General features: G+C 38.4%; 1 protein-coding gene across 5 annotated transcripts in view; it reads left to right on the top strand.

The window, feature by feature from the left end:
* Window positions 1-17501, top strand: part of inaE (inactivation no afterpotential E) — a 350568-nt gene that overhangs the window by 235899 nt on the left and 97168 nt on the right. For all 5 annotated transcript variants that reach the window (XM_090381709.1, XM_090381708.1, XM_090381707.1 and 2 more), the window contains exons 2-3: window positions 1227-1438; window positions 6878-6979. In XM_090381709.1, the coding sequence (XP_090237835.1) occupies window positions 1227-1438; window positions 6878-6979 (314 nt within the window). The remainder of the gene's footprint in view (window positions 1-1226; window positions 1439-6877; window positions 6980-17501) is intronic.

Genomic DNA, 17501 nt, shown 5'->3' with positions numbered 1-17501 from the left:
AAATGAAACCTTTGCCCCCTCCCAGCACCATCAACACGACTTTTGTGAGAGTTTTACGGAACATCAACCACGAGCAAAATCTTTCTCAAGAAATATCATGGAATAAATAACTTAAAACTTATCACAATACTTTATTAATCTCTCTAATCACTTCGCTTTTTAACACGGGGTGCATATACTTACTGTCTTAGTATTAGCTTATAATTATGCTTATACTATGGACAGATTTTACGTAACTAAACGTGCAAAAATAATGGTTGCACTTTCAGCAAGAAAGTACGGAACACTAAGGTCTTCTGGACCGCCTTTAACTCGTTATTGATATAATGGATGCAATACGGATTGAAATATAGAAAAAGCACACTAAAAAAAAAGAACTTACCCGATGCTTGAGCATGGGAAGTTGCTGGATATTTTCTCATCTTCATCAACACGATAAATCACATTGGATAAAAGAAGTCATCCATCTGAGAAGGATGGAAAAAGCCCATCCTACGCTATTACTACAATCACAGTTGATCGTAGTATATGATGTATACTACGATCAACTGTTAGTGTTCTTGGAAACTGTAAATAAGCTTTAATTAACAGTTATAATATGAATACGTGTTTTGCTATAACTATCCTTAGAATAGAGAATATACAGTATAAGCTGTAATTATGTATTATATTAAACTAGTTGAACTAACCAGGCATACTTGCGGGGTAAGATTTAAAGTACTGCTTAGTTTGCGTATTGATTTTTTTAAAATAAAGAATGCTAAACTTCTAACTCCTAACATTTATCAGCTCATATTTTCAACTGCCTTTCGAATATCTTTCTCACCGCTCAAAATTCCTAAAATAATGTTTAGATCAGCTTTTGGAGTTCTGAAAATTCTTTTAAAAAAGAATTTTCATAATTCCGAAAGCCCTCGTGGACTCGATTATAGATTTCGGTTAACTCGAAATGCATTGTTTATTTCGAGTTAACCGGAACCATCTTCGAAATGTTTATTTGGAACACGGTTCCTAAGAACACAAATTTGTGCGATTAAGAGAAAAATTAAAGACAAATTCCACGTGTATTATTAAAAGAACTTATGATCATAGTACTAACTCTTAACATTAACCATATCACATTCTAAAATACAAGAAACATTCAAACGGTCATTGCAGTTCTTTACTTTTAATACTATTTTTTGTATTCACTTATGCTCATCTTAATGTACCTTGTTCTATTACAGGTTGGTGGTTCTTTCAGTTATCCTGAGTATCGTGGACTTCGGCTACCATTCTGCCTGCATGAGTGACTTATACGAGCACGTTTTAGGCTACATTGTTATACTATCCGGGTGTATTGTCGTGGAAGGTTTCATTTCTTGGGTTAGTATGCGAGGGACTATACTCTACACTGCCCCACGTGCGTCCATGCAGTACCTCTTGTACGTCCGATTAGGTAAGCGCTCGATATTAAAATACTTATAAGAATACACTACTCAGCTGTCTTGTTACTCTAACTGACCTTAATACAAAGAAATTTTTGGTGTTCTTTTACCTTGGATCGTTGGCAACTAGAAATAGAATTTCGATTGTGAAAAGAAAAAGGAAGTTTGCTTTTTATACTTAGGCTACGCTTGTTTTTTCTTATTCGAACGGAGGTCATATCTCTCATCGTTCAATGTCCCCGATATTCTGGCTGTCTGCCATACCGAAGCTGGCAGACGGCCATGATGTTTCCAGGCAAACGGTTTATCGATAGAAGGAAAGGGAAGTATCACATAATGTCAAGATTGCATGCAATGAAGTTTCTCTCGTATCTAGTGAAGCTTATTTTTGGAGTACCTACAGATTTCTATGGTTATTGGGGATTCTTCACTTGAGTTTCCTGCCGAAGCGAATGCCAAGGACTTGGATGTTGCCAACTAGGATATGCAAGGATGATAAAGCTAAGGAAACAATTAGAAAATGACTTTTCTTTCTCAAAATTTATTCGTAACCCAACCAAAAATCATTTCTTTGCATGAAATATTGAATGCAAATAGTTCATGCGGAGAAACGGGATTTATAGAGTAAACCTTGCGTTTTACTGGATGCAGGGGTATGTTTATTTCCACCGACGACGTCCGCGAAGTCCATTTAGCGTATTGCACGAATTTCTGGAGATAAACAAATTGTAAAATCGAATTTCTACTGAGTATGCGCTGATGTTTATTTAGATCTAGACATCGTGACATTAAACTGCATTGCTAAGAAGTCAAATTGTAACGCGATGTGCAAAAGTACAGAGAAGTGGCAGCGAAGAAAGATTAATTGTTCCTTTTAAAATTAAATTACAGCTTTCGAACTGTGAAAGCTTCGTTCCAACTCCATTTATATTTCTATTTCCCACCAATTTAATCTTTCATTTTTATTTGTTCCAGCATTCGAAGAGCCAATTACCGAACATTTAATCATTCTGCATATTAGCTGCTCTTATTAAGGAAGAAATATAGCTAATTATTTTCCATTTGTCTTCTTCTTTACTTTAATAGAGATTAATAGGTGAGCGAGAGAATGACAGGACAATGAGATAACTCGATTAGGGACTTGTGTACAATGAAGCGATGCTTTACTGCCACTAACTTGTTTCTAATGCCTGTTTCTGCTTCCGGAAGAAAATGTACGTCGATTGTTTCAAAGATTTTCTGTCTCTCTTCCACCTGTCATGAATCTGTATTCTTCGCTCATGATTAGCTATTTTTTTTTCACATTTTATTAATGATCTTTCTCCCTCTATCTCTTTCTTATTCTGGTTCTCCCTCTCTCTTTCTTGTTCTTTCTATCTACTTAACTCTTTCGATCTCCGTATTTCCTTTTCTCGTTCTTTTCCTGTCTATATCTTTTGTAATCTTTCTTCCTTTTTCTATCTTCGTATCTTTCTCCTTCTTTTTCTCTATCTTTTACCTTGTTTCTCTCTTTCTTTTTCTGTTGTTTTGTCTATGGTTTTGTTTTTCTTTCTATCTCTGCAACTATCTATCTGCCTGCCTGTCTATCTATCTATTCTGGAGGCTGTAGAATAGACTAATTAATGATTCCCATGATTCAGATGTTCTGAGGTGGGGGTGAAAGAGAAAACGAAATTCCTATTAACTGCAGAAAAACTACGTTCCTTCTTACAGCAAGTACGCAGTTCCCCAAGAAGCTGATGACAGCTCTAAAGTTCACCACTAACATACCAGAGTTCATCTCACAACTTAACGATCTAGATTCGAAATTAAAGGGAAAGAAAGGCAGAACATACTTGAATAGATTTTAAAATACTGAATTAAAGGATTGGAACAACAATATCATCAATCAGGATGTTAATAGATTCTCAAAAATATGCAAAACCTTTTCTTTATACACTTAAAACATAACGATTACACTCTGCATGATGTCACTAAATGCAAGAGGATGCGCCTCTGCATTGCGCAATAGGCTGAATTTTGACCAGGTCCAAAGATACTATGCCAACCTATTCTTCTTACAAGAAACAAATATAAAAGCAGGGTATCTCTGAAATGGGCAGGCAGACTAGCCATATATATTTCACCATTCCTCAAACCAACAACATCTTGAAGTGGAAATGAGTATCGGCCTACATCATAAGTCTCCTAAGCTCAGTTTTATAGCAGAGATAGCTGGCTACATAACGTATGCTCTCCTAGAGACATCCCAGAAGGAAATTCTGCATATTTTTAGCATATACATGCCAGGACACAGCAGGACATACTTGCCATTCAAACCACGAATTTCATTCAGAGCCATCTGTCTACAATAGATCAGATACACATCGTACTGGCTGGTGATTTTAACTGCACCCTTGACCCACAAATGAACACAGCACGATGTGTTGGGTACCGCACAGCAATAATCAACAATCTGCAAGCCATTATAGACAACAATGAGTTGATCGACGTATTTAGATACCAGCATCCGGGGAAAGTCCTACACCTGTATATCAGACTAGGTATTACATTTCAAAACACACCGTCCTCTGATCAGAAGCATCACACACATTCTATCTTATATCTCAAATCACTCCTTTGTCAAATTGCAACTCTGCATATCATTCAATCACTCCAAAAGTGAAGGTGCATACTGAATGTTCGACAACAGCCTTTTACAAGACAGGATATATATCCCAAAGCTACAAGACCTAATATCCAGTCTCATTCAATTCAAAGAAATAATTAAGTGAACACACGGTATCCCAGATTTAAAAGTCAATTGAAATCCTTCTCGCAAATTTACAGCCATCATAAAAGTCGATAAAAGTGTATTAACCTCCATCAACCTGAGCAGAGATAAAGCATCTCCCACTTGATAGGCTAATCAGTCAACATTGCAGGTTACACAAACTCACTTAGAATATCCTGCAAATGGCGCCCTTCTGAGATCACGATACACTTACATAAACCTGTCTGACTCCCCGACCAAGTACTTTTACTTACTGTAACATAGATATCAAAAAGCAATTGCCATTCAGCTGCAAGAGAAAAATATCAATGAAGACTGGAAGGAAATCTTCACTGAAGTAACTAGATTCTATCAAGAAATATGTAGCTCCAAAGAAACTTCAACAAAGCAACCGAGGAAATCCTTTTAGGAATCGAGGGGAAAAAGCTTTTGAGTAAAGTAGAATACTGCTACCTTTTTGAAACCCTGAAATCGTGCGGATATGGATCCCCAACATCATCCAAACAATCCAATGCTATACAAAGCAGTCAAATTCTGCTTGAAACTGAATAATCAGCTTACCTGCACCTTATCATACTCCAGAGCGATAAAACAAGGCTGCTCTCTGGATAACTTTACCCACTAGCCATAGAACCATTCCTAAAAATATTTCCACCAGTCAGCAAACCCGACGAATGCTGCTACCAGAGCCTCACCTGAAGATAACCCATTCAGCCTAAGCAGATGATGTCACAATTGTTATACTCAACGAGAGTGAAGTTGTAGTCATCCAAAAGGCTAATGATTTCTACTCTGAAGCATCAAGTGCAAAACTTAACCGCTGGAAGACCAGTGGCCTATAGACTGGCAGTTGAAACGCCAGAACCAACTTCCCCATCCAACGTACATGATCCAATGAGGAACACAAATATCTGATATCTGGGAGTGTATCTCAGCAACGCTCCGAACTTCACCCAAAAGAACTGGTCTGAATTGCTACATCTTCACTGAGAGGAAGAGTGTTAGTTGTCAACCAGATAGCAGTCAGTGGTTTCTGGCACATTCTCAAAGTTCTAACTCCACCTACTGACTTTCATCAACTCCAATCATCCATTCGTAGATTCTTCTGGAACAAGACCAACTGGATCTCTCTCTCTCTCTCTCTCTCTCTCACACACACACACACACACACACACACACACACACACACACACACACACACACACACACACACACACACACACACACACACACACACACACACACACAACTCTGCCAGCCGCTCGCTCTCGGGGGATGGTTGGTCTCCCTTGAACACAAAATCACAACATTCCGGACCACTTTTTTTCTAAAGATACTGAAAATGAAGCAAACATATTCTATCACTACGGATAAACTACCAGCAACAGCCGTTAGAGAACTAATTCTATCAAAAATCCCAAGAATGAGTATGATTCCGGCACGACTCAAAATATCCTCCTCCTATAAAGACGCGCTGCGTCGCTGACAAAAGCTAAATCTTCACCACACCCTTGATGGAACATCACTTTCTGCTGTACTCTCAGAGCCACTCTTACGTAATATAAATATAATGGACCCTGTAACCGATGACCATCTCCTTTATCCTAAGTGAAACTGGGCAAGACTAAGGACCATAGGCGACCTCCTGACCTCCTTGCCTTCGGAAGACTTTCCCATTAAAACCGTAAGTACAAGGCAGCAAGTACAAGACAGCAACACAAACTTCTGAAATCATCAATCGCAAAAGGACTTCCAGACATCACAACAGCAAAAGGGATTAAAAATGTCACCGGAGGTACACCTGCACCAACTTTTGTTTTAATATTAGCAGAAACCACGGTACTTCTATAACCTACACGCTCCAAAAACGTATATTAGTTAATTATGTCACAACACACACTCACGATTTTTCTGTCGTCCACCTACAGGACTAAATGTTCCAAATCGGGGAGATACTGTGGCACAACATCCTTCCCACCCCAGTTGCGCTACACCGGTTCAGATTACGAACCTCAAATTACCGCCTTTTCTGCGCCACTCTATGAACCCTGGAACACATGTACCTGGCCTGTCCTGTGAACAACGAATTGATTGGGTATGCACTGGATGCTGCAATGGTCGTCTGTAACAACACCCTCGAGAGGACTACTGGTATCTGCTTCACTGTGAGCAGACAACACATCCCTTGCAACTTCTTATTCATTGCTGCGATGGCTATCATTTACAACTTCTACTTGAAACACAAGGGAAGCAGCGACGTGCCTCCTGTTGACAAATCAGCACAATATCTCTTATGGAGACTATAGAAGAAGTACAGAGTAGAATCCTGCTAGAATTCCACCATCACAGAAAGTTTTCATTCATCTAAACGCGGCATGATAGCGAAGCGCAATCACTGAAGCATCCATCACATTTTATATGACCTTAAGAAGAGACTGATGAAATGCCAGAAACTGTCTTAATTTCTTGAAGTGAAAATGTTCTCTCCAAAGTTGCTTTATTTTATCTTAATTGTACATGGAATGTAAAAAGATTATTACACGTGGAAAATGTATTTATTGTTCATGTTTAATAATAATAAAAATATCCCTTATTTATCTATCTCACTGTCTTTCTCATTAGCTCTCTTCCCTATCGTTTTCTTGTTATATAAACTAACTCATAGTATTCTTTTTAGGAATATTTTTAGTTGAATTAGCGTGGCTGATAGTTGGAGTGGTGTGGGTGGGTCGCCATTACAACACCTGTCCTATGGGTCTGGCAAAGAAAGCTGTTTTAGGTGAGTATCTTTGAAAATTTTAAGTTATTTTTGATTATGCTATTTATATCGTTTTGCTCTTGGGATAACTCAATTCACATATGATGAGATACTTCTTTACCAGCAAGTAATAACAAATGAACATTGAACATAATCGAAGAAAACATTCATTTTATCCTCGAAATATATTCGCTGTAGAGGTTATTTCACGATAATAGTGAAGTAAAATGTATATGCGTGAGTGAGAGAGAATAACTTTATCCCTTTCTGCCCTTTTTTTTCTGTCTTTACATTTTTCTGTATGCGTGATCTTCATGTTTAGCGTCTTTGTCTTTCTTTCATCTTCCATTTTTACCAAGAGCTTTTGAAAGACTGAAATAATATTTTTAAATAGAAAAACAGTTGTGTTTTGAAGCTCTTACATTCATTTATTTACTCTTAGCAATGATTCTTCCAAAAAAAACTTAGTTGCTTCTCATGTCCACCCATATGCTGGAACGATCTAACCTTTTCAAATTACCTCCCAAATTCGCTATTGAAGTAAAAAACGCAAGACAACTTCACCTCTGAAGTTTATCGTGCGATTCGGAAAAAAAGCAATGCAGTAGAAGCTTACAAGATTTTGTAATAGGCCTACGGTGATGGGATATTGTCACCTTCAACTGCTGCTTGAAGGAGTTCAGAGAAGGCTGATAATCGTTTGAGAGAAAACTAGACAGACAGATAAACACAACAGCCATTACTGTGCGAAATTCAATCGATGATCGTCACCCAACTAGTTGATGCGTTGAAAATATCAGAACATTTACGCTTTAACTCTATATACCTCATGTTGCTCATTTCTTGGTACCTATCAAAATCATCTGAAAGGTCTGAGTTCGAGTCCTGTCGATGACTGCAGAAATTCCAAAGACTTCTTCAATCGCGACTGTAGTTATCCGATTTCAGGTTCCCAATGAGTTATTCCAGGTTTTTCATCCAGCACAACATGCAAATCGGCCCATGAACGCACACGTGCTGATATAGTACACACGGCGCAATAGGCTGAGCCTAAAAACCATGACAACAACGTCAATCATAGTCTCTGTTTACTCCTATACTTTCTTTCTTTCCAGAAATTATGAGAAATGCCATGGACGCGCGTCAAGACCAGACATAGCCATTAAAAGTCCCTTTCTTAAGTCCCTACGGCGATATTTAAGGGATCCAACAATGGCTTATAACAACACTCAAATCTTTTTCGATTAGCCTTCTTACACCTTTTTTCTGCATTTACACTGTCTTTCATTCTCGACCGTTCTTTTGTTTTTCGTTTTTATCTCTTTCTATTTGTTTTTTTCTCCTCTCTCACTCTTTCTTGTTTATTAGTTTGATTTCTGACCACCTTTACAAATAAAGAGGAATTTTACATTAGCGATTTGAAGAATGTTTTATAACTTCGCTTTAATTTTTAAAGAATACACAGTACCTATCAAAATCATCTGAGAGGTAGAAAACCTCAGAAAAGGTTTTCTACCTATACATCACGTTTAAAGTCACCAGTTGAGTCAAGTTTCATCGTATTGTTTCTTCCTTTGCAAAAATTCTAACCGTTTGTGAAATAATTCCTTACACAACTCATATATGGACTTTAAAATGTGTAGGAAGATTGCATCACTGTTTACAGATTTGACCCGGCTTTTTTTTACTTATGAGAATCTTCTTTTGTGATAGTTGTAGAGTTCTCTTGGGTTAGCTGTTTATGACACGCACACAGTGAATCTCGCAAGAAATCCCATATTTCCTTCCATTTCTGCAGAAATATCTAAAATCTTTCTCCTCTACTGACGTCGGCTTTGCTGCACGTGGACAGATGACATCCCTTGTGTGCGGCGGTCGTTCACTGGAAATTAATGAGAGAGAGAAGCGAAGACGACATTTTCTCTCAGAAGAGGAGTTTCGGGGGATACCAGATAGAATTCGAAAGACGGCATTTTGGAAACATATTTTCATGAAACTCCATGGAAAGCTTAAAGGAAAGACAACTCCCAAACCTGAGATGCAGTTGAAATTCTTATTACCTGTTCTCAGTGGATGCTGAGCTGATATTCAGTCAGCAATTCGACCGCATTCCATCCCAGTGCGCTTATAATGCGATTGCAGTAAATCATAATCTCTGACATAATGCACATACAAGAAAAATCTTTCCTATACTCTCTCGGTGTATTTGCACTGAAATAAGTATTTTGTTATGTTAAATATAAAGTGAATTTCACTCTTTTTAGTAGAAATAGTGAATAAATTACCTCATTTTAATGTCCGTCATTTATAATCCCTTTCTAAAGCTTCTCTTAAGAATAAGATGATGATAATCTCTCACTAGAAAAAACGCATTGCTGTAATTTCTCTTAATCATTTTTTGTTTTTTTCCTTCATTATTTTATCTTGCTTGCTTATTTTAAAAGACAATGCGACACGGCTTTGTGCTTCTTTAGTAACTTTGATTTTGGAAAAGAAACGTTTGTTCTCTGTTTTTTCACTCAAATTCATTTTAAACTATTCATGTAATACATTTGCATACGTTATTTAACATAACAGCATTTCCTAAGTACAAATGATTTAGCTTTCAACCTAAAAAAGGTCTGAGATTTTTTATGCTCTAAAAAGAAGCTATCTCTGCAAATAAGCATCACTTATTTTCTTCCGTGGGATGTTGTTTCTATGTCAATGCAACCAATTTAAACGAAATTACATATTACTTTAATTCTAAGTATAGAGTAGTCATAAATAAAGTTTCCAATGCCTTTGCCGATCTAAGAAACTGGCGGATTGCATTCAAAATTGGACTCATTCGTGTTTCAAGATCCTTTGTATTGAGATGTGCAACAAACTTTCAAGCAATACACGAACATTTCAAGAGACATGCCACCTGCGATAACGTTTTCCAGATACAATGGACAACTTTCTTTTATTGCTGCTCTAAATCAGTTTCACGCATGTTCCTTCATTGTCTCTCGCAGTGAGCCTCAGAACTATTTTTCCTTTGTAAATCTCTTTAACATTCTTTCAAACATGTAGATCCAAATTTTAATGCCTCTTGTGCCCGTTCCTTCTGTCAGAGGATTCATAGTGGGAATTCACCACCCTGTATAGACGTTGCTAAAAATCTTTAGCATCACGACAGGTTCGTTATTTACAAACAATTTTTCAGCCCTTCCATTGAAAATGAAAACAGTTGATAATATTGCTGAACAGAATAGCATTAAGTATTTTTTCTGACCTGGAATAGAATTATACTTATATGAAAAGAGATTCGCTTATTACCACTTGGATTTGATCTAGATTCATTTATTCCCATAAAGAACCTTTAATAGATTTTTTCCAATAACAAATCTTCTAAAGAGGTACAAAAACATAAACCCACAGAGAGTCCATACGAATAATGTGGCATTCATATTATTTGAAAATTTTCCAATTAAATGCAAATTATTATCTGTGGATGGCCAATGAAAGATGCCTAATAACTGAGTTGCACAGGGTTATTATTTTGAAAGAATCCTGATATTGAAAATCATTGAGCTCCTTCTAAATTCAACTCGTATAATTCCAATAAAGAAATTCCTTTGGTTCCTTGCATTAAACATACATTTTTCACACTACATAGAAATGATTTTATTATCAGAAATAATGATCTCTCGTCTTCAAATAAGCATAGTTTGAGTCCATGTATTAGCAATGATGTTTATTTTTCAAGATGTCTCGATGGTCAGAGAAAAATAATTAAGAAATGCATCACTTGCAGGTTGCATGTCTTGTTGGGGGGGATGGGAGGGTTCAGACTAAAAAATGATTCTGTCGAAAAATATGCAAGGAAAAATCTTAATTTTAACATTTCCGTTCTGTATATTGTACTTTTTTACGATATTAATAAATAATAGCAACAAATCTTTTGTTCCAAAAACTTTTTCATTCAATATCTTGCGAATGAAGATGCAGTAAAAACAATTTAAGAAATATATTTCGTTGTTATATTAATATTACTCATTATATAGTTATAGTATATAACGATGTTTTTACATTTAAGAGGAATAGAATTATTAAGAATTCAATCATTTCTCTTTACCACACATACCCACAAGAGTCTGTAATGGTGGGTGGCTTATCGCTCTCCACAATTCACACCGCATCAATTAAAGTTGCATTTGGAGCACCTTCTGAAAGATATATTCATATTTCAAAGTGTCACAGTACGCATACAGCCGCAGTTTAACTTTTCTTGGGTCAAAGTGTATCGTGCTACCGCGCATTGCCTGTTAAACAGCCACAAGTATTAATGAACACTTTCCAAAAGCAGATGTCTGTCCATTTTCCTGCTAGAACGAACTAACAAAATGGCGAAACGTCAACTGAATTTCGACGAAAAGTTACACTCGACTGTTTGTAGTGGCGTGGTAAAATTTGCTCTTTCCTTCTCCACGATTTCTGATATGATGCTCTGAGCTCTTTTCGCCTATGGCTGAACTAGCATATTGATGCACACGTGTGTCTCATCAATCATCCGTGGCCAGTTCGCCCGTTTGCGATCCTACACTATTGCATTCTAATTACCAGCACTCTGTGCATATTTATCCATATTTCAGTTAGACATGATTAACTTGCTTGCTAGGAATTCAAGCCGACAACCGAGCGACCACTTTGGCTGTGCCCACTGGAAACTAGTAGATGTGGATCATAACCAGATTTACATCGTTGCTCTGTAAGCGGAGACAGCAGACGCACAGATATCAATTATAGTTGCATCTGGAAGGTATAGAAGGAACAATTGCATCTGTTTATTATTAGCCTCAATTAGTAGGTTCATTTTAAATGGTTAGCGGATCTCTAATGAACTGAGTTGGGCTTTTTTTTTTTGTAGGCTTAGTAAATTTAGGTGTACCAGTAGAAGGAAAGAGTAGAAGCAAACATTGTACATGAATCTCATCTCTTTATTTTAATAAAATAATAACTTCGTAACTATTCTGGCTTAGAACGGAATAGTCAAGTGCATCCTGCTCTGGTTTAAGGAGATTTAGTTTTATTGGAGAATATTTATTCTTGAAATAAAGATAGATTGACCAGAACTAGGGTGTGTTTGCCGCGAGAAAATTGATGATGTTACCAACAGATTGTCAAATTTTAAGGATAGTATAGAGAGAATCATTATTCATGTCGGAACTAATGGTGTTAAACGAACACGACCTGAACATTTGTTGGATAAATGTACCATTTTGAAAATAAAAGATCCCGAGTTAGGTCAGAATGCATATGTATCTTTAATTCTTCCCAGATACGATAGGACACTTATATGCTGAAAGCTTTGTGGATTAACTCAAAACTTCAAGAGCTGTACAGGGTTCTAGTGATTAAATTTTTATCAGCATAGCCCGCACTTGTAGGTAGGAGGAATTTGTTTTGTAGAGATGGCATTTATTTGAAGAAAGGAGCTGGAAGGGTTTTACTAGTATCATTGAGGATATCTTAAGGGTTCGGGGGAAACTGCTAGTTGGAAGAAGGGTAATGTAGACACAAATTTATCTGATGATATCGGTCAAGTAATGCGTGCGCATATCTCAAGAATTCTTCTTTGTTGCCACAACAGCCGATGTTCTTGAGGGTGGCAACATTTCAAATGAGGGAAAGAAGAAGATAGAGAATTGAGCCTAAATAACTTCAAGGGGTATGTTCCAGGGAAGTAAACTATAGAGGAATACTTCGTCTTAACTGTGTCTACAGTAATATCAGGAGTATTGTCAATAAAATTGGAACTCGTAGTTAGCATAACTAATGCTGACATAATAAGGTTAACAGAAACGTGGTGCCACCGGAAATTGGGGATGGCAAGTTCCACTATGGTGTGTATAATGTATTTAGGAAGGATAGGGACGATAGAAGTGATGGGGTCATGCTTCTTATCAAAAGCAGCCTAAGCACGAAGAGAGCTTCTGCTGAGTGAGAAGTTTCGTATGCCTGCATAGGATCTATGTGTTGCGAATTAGTTGGAAGCAAAGGTGTAATGAGAGTAGGAGTTATCTACAGACCAGAGGATTGCGAAGAGTACGATAAGGATCTCTATATGCGGATGGGATGGGCAAGCACGTGTGAATGTCTTATTATAGGCGACTTCAATTTTCCACTATTTGATTTGAATAGGAGGGAGGGATATTCAGAAAAGGTGTCAATAACAGTTAAAAGCGCTACGTAAGGGCGGGCGTCTATTAATTGGGCGGAATCCAGAGGGAGGAAAAATACATTAGAATTATAGAATAGCTTTAAAGCAATAATCACAGAAGTCATGAATACCTATATTTTGGGTCCCCTTCTGACTATTTTTAATGCTATTTTGTCAATTCATTACTTTCCCCAGCAGTGGAACATCTACCTTGTTAAAGCCTATACCAAAAATTCAATCTCCTACTCTTCTCAAGCATCACCAGCCAATCTCGAACGCCTCAAGTCTTCTAAAACTCCTAGAGAAGGTACTTCTCCCCATTCTAACTAAACAACTTCTTTCACATCAGCCTCATCAAATCCACTACTCTCTTCCTCATAGATCCACTGTGACAAATCTCTTAGCCACCATCAGCTCTATCCTCTCTGCGTTTGAATCTCATGCAGAGCTTGCAATCACCTATATAGACCTCAAAGCAGCTTTCGACTCAATAAACGTTCCTGCAATGCTGAAGCTACTTTCAGACCACTATCAAGTCAAGGGAGACACTACAGTTCCTCACTTCACTCCTTCAAAATAGAATAATCCGGCTTACTGTCCAGGGCCAAACATACGAGCGATGTCTCTTCAGGCATACAACAGGGTGGTGTCTTATCTGGGCTCTTGTTTACAACGCTTATCTCGCCGCTTGTTTAGTCCAGGCATGATACTCTGTTATGCTGACGATATAAAACTCCTCACACTGATTTCTCCACATGATGATCTTCTCATGGTAGCCAGCATCAATTAACAATATACTCCTGGAATTTGCAAACCACGCCAACCAGTTTGGACTAAAAATAAATCCAGAAAAGTCCGAATTTATGATATTCTCATTAAAGAAAACGCCGTCCTGTATTCAGCCAACACTATGTAATTCTCCTATTCCCATCGTGAAGAAACATACTGATCTGGGGGTTGTTTTTGATTCTAAGCTCTGCAGCTCGACTCCGATGGATGGCCAAACAGGATTTGCATTATATTAATGAAGTAACCACCACCAGAAGGTATATAAAAAGCACAGTATACTCTCACACTGATTAGGGTAAAATGCCTTACCACAACTGTAAAAATGATTACTGGCAAGATTTCGGCACCATTATTCTGAGACCTGTGCTCTTGGAGAATCCCTCAGCCTTTCCTCAGAGGACTCCAACTCTGTGCCCACATCTCAGCCGTCTCCACCTATCCGATAGGTTTCTGCCATTTCAGCTACTTTCATGTGCCCACTCTTTGGATGCTGACCTTAATAAGTTTTCTTGTGATAAGGAGTACAGACGCCGCATCCTTAAGTTGTACCTCCCTGTCCCTGATCCTTCTCCTTGAAGCTCGCCTTAATGCCGCAAGACAGCAATATGACATGAAGATGGCTTACCAACCAACCTTGCAGTTTTCCACCTGTATATTCTTTGTACATTGTGATGTTTATAATTGTATTATACTTTTGAGTGTTGAGCTGTATTTATTTTTATTCGTCCACATATGCATTTTTTATGTTTAATTTATTAATTTCCCTTTCTTACATATTGTATGTACTATTACTTTTAACCCCTGACTTTGTGGCCGTGAAGGGCGACATTGCAATGTATCCTTTTGTATTATTATTATTATTATTATTATTATTATTGCAATAATGATTTCTAACTAAGTAACATAAATAAACATTAAGAAAATACAGCATGAGTAAGATGCCGAAGTAGATGATTATCGAGCTGTCCAGTCTAATAGAGCAGAGAAAAAGATAACATGGGAAGTTGCAGAGCGAGGAAAATTACTAAAGCCTACAACAGCTACAAGTTGATTTGTAATACACTGGTGTGCAAAACTTAAAGACCAACACTATTTCTAAAGGTTACAACCCCAGAATCAAACGAAACAGCTTGTAGCGATTTGCATAACTCTGGCCGTTCATCAGAAAGCTGCATGCAAAAATTGGAATCGTGATGAGACGGCTCACATAAACAGATAAAAGCAGCAGTTCAGCAGTTATGTGCAAATAACCGAATGGTGAGCACGATTGTTACAGATGTTCGATTGGTTTCATACAGTGCTACAGACACGAAAGGGCCAGTAGACAACATCTGGATGACTTTGCCCGGGGTCGAATAATTGGGAAGTTCGAAGTGCGAGGAGTGTGGCTACAGAGTTCGGTATCGCCCATAGCATCGTCTCACGTGCGTGGTCGGCCTTCAGAACGACAGGTACAGCTGTTCGAAGGACCAGTAGTGGTCGTCCACGAAAAGCAACGCCCAATGATGCCTGTAGGAGTATATAGCCATATACTGCTGTATACTCCTACAGGCCAAAAGGGACCGACACCAGACAGCGGGATCCATTACAAACCAGCTGCACAGGACGCAGGATATCACGGTTTACTGTGGCCAGGTGACTCCACAAAGGTGGACTGTTTGCCCGACGGCCAGTACGCTGTGTCCCTTTAACACCTGCCCATCGGAGACACCGTTTACAATGGTGCATCGAACACAAGGAGTGGACAGCAGCACAATGAGGAAAGGTAGTCTTTACTGATGAGAGTAGACTCAGTCTCAGCAGCGATTCTGGACGTCAGCTAACCTTGCGAGAGGTTAGCACACGGTATCACCCCGCAAACATCACTGAAAGGGATCGATATGGTGGTCGAGGTGTTCTCATCTGGGTAGGCGTTATCTTGGATGGACGTACACAACTCCAGATACTGAAAGGCGGTATTGTAACCGGTGCACGCTACTGTACTGAGGTAATCCTTCCCAATGTGCATCTGTTCCGAGGTGCCATTGGCCCCAAGTACGTATGTTTATGGATGATAACGCCATTGCATTGCAGCTGTTGATATGCTTTTAGAAAGTGAGGACATTGTTCGTATGGATTGGCCTGCCCGTTCCTACCCCGACCTAAATCCCATCGAACACATATGGGACGCTCTGGGAAGACGCCTAGCGGCACGTCCACACCCTCCAGAAAATGTTTACCAGCTGAAGATGGCACTGACATAGGAATGGACGATGTTACCCCAAGAACTTATCAACAACATTGTTCTAAGTATGGACAGGCGGTGCAAAGCGTGCATCGACATTAGGGGGTGGCCATATCTCCTACTGAGGACGACCTCCCTTTGTTCCATCTTTGGCAGTGATGCATCTGTATCATGGCAGCCAGTGCTACGTTGCCATTTTTGAATAAAGTCAATCTGTACCGTTTTGTTTCCGTTATTGTGTCGGTGTTGTTTCCTCCATCGTTTCTGTACCTCACGAGGTTCCTTTGGTATGCTTTTCCCATATCCAGGCCACTCCAGTGAGAAGCTACAGGTGAAAACCTGACTGGTTCTTAAGTTTTGCACACCAGTGTAGTACCACATATAAGGTTAGGGAGGCAAAAGCTGAGTTTGTGAAAGCATTGGCCAGGAGGACAAAGAATGGAGAGAAGGAGTATTTCATCTATGAAAATACAAAGAAGGAAACTAATCAGATCGAAAGTCTTAGATAATCCAGCTGATGTTGCGGATAAAGTGAATAAATACTTCGCATAGATGTTTACTGAAGAAAGATCCTTCATGATGAGGAAAGGCTGTGCTAGTGAGGCTGAGCTATATGAAATTAGTGCTTTCAAAATTACAGATAACTGTTTATATGAAAAACGTTCTAGCCTAAAGCCAGCCAAGTAAGGCTCCTGGAATTTATGGCATATAATTTTGAGGAAGGCGACCAGAGAGTATACTGAACCATTGAGATTAATTATGAGGGCATAATTGGAATCGGGAAAGATTCCTTTGGATTGGAGAAATTCCAACTTATCGTCAATACATAAAGGCGGTTCTAAGAGTGAAATCGGTAACTGCATACCAAGTTAGTCCGATTTCAATGGTAGGGAAAATCTTAGAGGCAATGATTAAGAGTACAATCCAGGAACATTTAGATAGAAGTGGCCTTCTGAAAGACACCCACACAGTATAGTTTTATTAAGGGAAAATCATATTTAACTAACCTGGTAAGCTATTTTGACTCAGTTACTCGTGAGATGGAGGGAACAATCTCGACTTAGTTTATTTGGATTTTATCGAGGCATTTGACTTAGTCCTTTATGAAAGATTATTGTGTAAGTTGGAATATGTTGGAATTACTGGAAATATTTTAAGAGGGATTGTGATTAATGGTTATACTTCTGATTTAAGGAGTGTCCTTCAGCCCAAGGACACTCCTTAAACCACTGCTATTCCTTATTTTCGTAAACGACATCGATGAAGGAATAAAGGGAGTGACGTCAAATTTTCAAGACGAAATAAAGATTGGAAAAGTTGTTAATGATCAGTGCCAAGCAGTG

The sequence above is a fragment of the Mastigoproctus giganteus genome, chromosome 9 (assembly GCF_048544385.1).
Source record: "Mastigoproctus giganteus isolate SK-2022 chromosome 9, ASM4854438v1, whole genome shotgun sequence".
Classification (NCBI taxonomy): Eukaryota; Metazoa; Arthropoda; class Arachnida; order Uropygi; family Thelyphonidae; genus Mastigoproctus; species Mastigoproctus giganteus.
This window is presented reverse-complemented; position numbering and strand designations above follow the sequence as displayed.